At 34.8% G+C, this 4,938-nt stretch overlaps 1 protein-coding gene and 1 non-coding gene across 2 annotated transcripts; both read left to right on the top strand.

The window, feature by feature from the left end:
• Nucleotides 1-840: 840 nt before the first annotated feature.
• On the top strand, nt 841-1,389 carry LOC138868084 (uncharacterized). Its single transcript, XM_070163864.1, has one exon. The coding sequence runs from the start codon at nt 841-843 to the stop codon at nt 1,387-1,389; it is 549 nt and encodes a 182-aa protein (XP_070019965.1).
• Nucleotide 1,390: 1 nt separating this feature from the next.
• On the top strand, nt 1,391-3,091 carry LOC104238524 (uncharacterized). Its single transcript, XR_011404431.1, has 3 exons — nt 1,391-1,409; nt 2,363-2,440; nt 2,648-3,091. It is a non-coding gene; the product is annotated as an uncharacterized protein (transcript).
• The last annotated feature ends 1,847 nt before the right edge of the window (nt 3,092-4,938 follow it).

Below are 4,938 nucleotides of genomic sequence, written 5' to 3'. Positions count from 1 at the left end.
AGTTTTAGTCTTCCCAATCTACAATTCATCTACAATTTATCTACAATTTATCTACAATTCTACAATTTAACTACAATTTATCTACAATTTCTGGAAATACGTCTTCTTCTTCTTCTTCTTCTTCTTCGAGTTTCAATCTAAAATTCAGTCAAAATCAAGTCTAATCTTCACCAAAACCCCTCAAAATTGAGATATAAACTCCTAAACATATTCCGAATTATTTACAACAATATTCAATCCAAACAAATAATGATTTTTGAAAACCCAAATTTGAATTCAAAGCTTTCAAGCTTTTTAATGGCTATCAATGGTGGAAAATAAATGGAAGAACAGATGAAGATGAAGATGAAGAACAGAAATCTCCTTTTCGTTTGATTACTGGAGCTTCAGTAGCTTGCGTTTTTTGAGAATTGTAGTTGAGTGAGAGAAGAGAGATCTCTTTCCGTTGAGGAAGGAGAGAATTACGCAGCAATTCTAATTTGATGTTGACAGAATCACACGCAGATCTGGTGCCTTCATTTTAGCGCATTTTTTATGGCAAAATCTACCTATTTTTGGATTGGTATATAATTTGTAGTAAAAGTGTGGACTACACGGATAAATAACAAATTATGAACATTTTTGATAATAAAGTTTGATATATGGTATAGATAGGTAAAAATCTCATTTAACAACGAAAAATATGTCCAGTCCAATCAGACTCCGAACTTGAACAGATTAAGCAAGTCAAATAAATTTGGGCTATTTGCTACTCTTAGTGACATATATTTAAGTATAAGTAATTCAACCCTAAATAGAGCTGCAGCCGGAGCAGATGAAAAGAAAGTGAGGGTCGGATCCATGCAGCAGCAGTCTGGATGTTGTGAGGTTTGCACCGCCCGGCAACCTCTCATCCTCCACCTTCTTCCCTACAGAGGTCTCCACCGCCGCCTCTGCACCGCCTGCGTACTGGCGGCGCACCCTGGTTCCTTCTGTCCTATCTGCTTCGAAGTCTTCCTCAACAACAACCCTCCTCCTCCTCGTCTCCGTCTCCATTGCTTCAAATGCCCTTCCATCGTCCACCTCTCATGTGATGTTGCTGCTCCTGCTCCTGCTCATTACTTGTGCCCTCCCTGTTCCAACCCTAATTTCACCTTTTTCAACCTTCCTCGCGCTGAACCCGTCCAGATCAACCTACATTTGGCTAAACAGTTGCTCGCCGCTGCTTCCATTGCTTTTGAGTCTATCAACAATGCTGCCGTTATCTCGAGGATTAACGCTGAGATTAGGGTCAAAGAAGCTCTGTTCGCTAAGGCTGAAGTTGGCCAATTTTTAATGAATCATCATTTAATGCCCAAACAGAAAAGATGCTTATCTCAATCTTCTGATGATGATAGCTCACGCAGTTGAGATTCTGAAACAATGCTGGTGTATAACTTCGCTCTTTTTTGAATGATTGGGTTATTTGGGCCTAGTTTTGGGAAAATATAGGAATTGGATTTATTCATCAAGCCTCTCTCTTGAATATGCTGTCAAATTTTGAGCTATAATCGATACTAAAAAGAAATTGGTTATGAGATTAATATGCATCTAGGTGTAGTATGTTTTACATCAGACTAACATTTCAATTGGTTGGACCTTGATTACTTCCTTGTTAAATTGGTTTAGAATTACTAGCATAGGAAAAATGGTCCTGCCCATCCATCTAACCGTCTAATCTGGCCTAAACATACCTAAATAATTTTTGGTGCACTTTTCTGGTGTATAAAATTGAAATTGAGAGATGACAAGGGTGAAGTTTGTCTCTTGAAAGTATTTTACATGGAAACTACTTCTTTACAGTAATATATTTTGAAAACAATGACAAGGAAGCTCTATGAGTCATCGTCACAAGTAACAAGACGTAGAATGGTGCATTTTGATTCAGAAGTATAGTATTGGATGCACCACATCGCAATGAAAAGCTGTCATCCACTTTTTTATATCAACAGTTTCCGCAATCTTTTTTCCTAACAACTGTCATGCCTGTGATAATGGTTAGTTAAAATGACATGATCTTATTTGTGTTGATCTCTAATTTAATTTTTGGCTTTGGTCACAATCTTTGTTAAAGATTAACTCTAGATTTCTAGCTTTTCTCCTTTAGATTGTCAATCTTCTTTGGACAGAATGTCCATCTTCTGTAGAAAAAGGGATCAACTATTTTGTTGAAACAATAATATTTCTAGGGCTTTTGATATTCCAGGTTGATGGTGTGTCTTGTCCAGTGATTACAATAGTTTTTTTTTTTTAATTTTTCTTCTACAAAGTAGTCACTGATCATCTCTCTTTTGTGCTTGTTTTTGCTACAATAAATATGTAACGATAATATGCTGCTGTGCAGAAATTTGAGCTGAATTTGGATCTAACATGGCACACGAAAGCATCCTGTACAAACTCAATAAATATGTTGTTTTCAAAGGTGGGTCTTTCTTGGACTATATGTGATCATTATACAATTTGTTACCATTTCACATAACATGACAAAAGAAAGTATGAACTTTAGAAATGTTGTTCCCAAGGTTATGCTTTTAATGAATTCTGCTGTTTTCCCATTACCATTTTCGATGCTCTCTAAGCCTTAGATATCATACTTGAGCTAAACTTCTGAGCTTCTTTATTGGACCAGGTAAGAAACCATTTACTTTTATTAAACGATTTGGTCTTCATGGAGATGGGACTGTGGAAGACATTAATCAACGGATACGCACAACACAAAAAATAGTGTGCATCCTTGTATTTTGTATGCCAAGTCTGCTTTCTCTGGCAAACTTGTTGGGAAGACCACAATTCAGACTGAGAAGGAAAAGGCTGCTCCAGGAACCTCATACTCTACGAGCTTACTTTCCGATTGAACTCATCCTTGTCGCTCATATCATGAAAATGTTTATGCATACATATTTGAGAGCCTTTGTCGACGCCAATTACTTGGACGTAATATAATAATACAATCTAAGAAGCCACAGCTTTTCACCATACACGGCATGTTTCTTCAGAACTGATTTTTCAACCTATATTACTCTTTTGTAAGAGCTTTTACCTATAAGAGCAAGAGCCATCATTTGCTGGTACAGTTTTTGTCTCCATAAGATACTTCCTTAAATATATGTAAAATAAATACATAAATTTACTATGCAATAATGATTCCAAAGGAGAACAATAAAGAATTTGCATAAGACATTCATTTACTATCTTATCACATTTCCTTTTAATCTGCCTATCTTGTGCAGAATTTGCGCTCAAATACAATGGTATCTTCCAAAATTAAACAAGGCGGTGACTCCTTAAGCTATTGTTACAAAAATATTCTAAACAGAGTCCAAAAACAATTCTTTCTATGATTGAGTTTGTGAATGAAGATTGAGAGTGAATGCACCAAAGACGAAGCTTTAGATATTACAGATACGGAGTAATATTTTTCAGAAAGAATTGAGGAGGATCAAGTATATAAGGACAAGGACACGATCGGGAATATAATGCAGAATTACTTTATCAACGAAAACATCTAGTTTAAGGTTAGAAAATCAAGCGCCACGACGCCTACAAGGTACAATCAATTGTATTTTATGATGTGTATGTTTATAAATTAGGGAATCTTACAGAAATGTCTCAAATAGTTCTAACTTACCAATCTCTAGCCATTAATCACACACTTATCAAAATTAGCAAATCATATACAAAATTGAAAACCCAAATAAATAAGAATTCTTTCTCTCCAAGAATCACACACAAAGTTTTCTTTTCATATTTTTAAGCGTGATCAACAATATTAGATACATGACACAGAAAGAAATTTTTTGTGAATGAGGTAGCAAACAAGGTGATGAAATTAAAAAAAAAATTCTCTCTTTCTCTCTCTCTCTCTTTATATATATATATATATATAAGTTTCCAAATTTCTAAGAAAAAAGGGAGCTTTTCAATGGCTATGGTTGAAATTCGTTAAAAACATATAATTGAGATATACGAAATTTGAGGAATATTGGAGGTGATTTGACTGATTTTGATATCAAAAGTCATAGTTAAATCGAGTTCAAAAAATTCTTCTGCGGCACATGTATCATATATGTATATCGCACACAGGTATATATGTGATATACATTTAATACAAATATAATACATCTATGATACACAAATAATACAGTGTGATACACATATCAACTTTTTTCATGTTCATCCACTTCGGATTTCAATTCAAACAACCTCATAACTCTACCAAATCCTTCCAAAACTGAGATGTAAACTCCTTAGATGTATCCAATCTATTCCAACAGCACACACTCAGAAGAAAGCAAAAATTTAATAGTTTTTGGCTAGAAATAGCTAATTGGCTAATAATAAATTGGTTAATTTTTATACAACTAACTTATGGGTTGACATAACTGATAATTTCCCTATAAAAATGATTATAAACTTTTACATGTATTTGTCACGACCTAAAATTCACTAGTCGTGATGACACCTAACTCGACTCGCTAGGTAAGCCAACTAACAGTCGATAAAATACAAATGAAATTTATAGAGAAACAACGAGGAATTATCTGAACACTTACATATTAACCCAAGAACTGGTAGTACGAATCATGATCTTTTAAGACCTGAAATTTACAAAGCTGATACAAATAATTAAACGATCTGTTTGAAAGTTACATAAACAGATTAGCAAAATCTAAAGCTACCAAGGACAAGTGACATCTATATCTGGAATGCACGAACATCTTCAGAGTCAGCTCTCGACATCACCAGGAGCTTGGCTCTAAAAATCTGCACGCAAGGTGCAGAAGTGTAGTATGAGTACAACCGACCCCATGTACCCACTAAGTATCCTTGTTGAAGTAGTGACGAGGCTTTTTAGTTAAAAGATATTCACTGATAAAACCCGAGCTGTAAACCAACAATAGAACTATACTACGATATAAC

Source organism: Nicotiana sylvestris, chromosome 12, assembly GCF_000393655.2.
Source record: "Nicotiana sylvestris chromosome 12, ASM39365v2, whole genome shotgun sequence".
Taxonomy (NCBI): Eukaryota; Viridiplantae; Streptophyta; class Magnoliopsida; order Solanales; family Solanaceae; genus Nicotiana; species Nicotiana sylvestris.
Note: the sequence above shows the minus strand (reverse complement) of the source record. Positions and strands in the feature narration are given on the sequence as shown.

What these genes read in the sequence shown, in the direction of transcription:
- LOC138868084 (XM_070163864.1), top strand. Translation starts at nt 841, where the DNA reads ATGCAGCAGCAGTCTGGATGTTGTGAGGTTTGCACCGCCCGGCAACCT.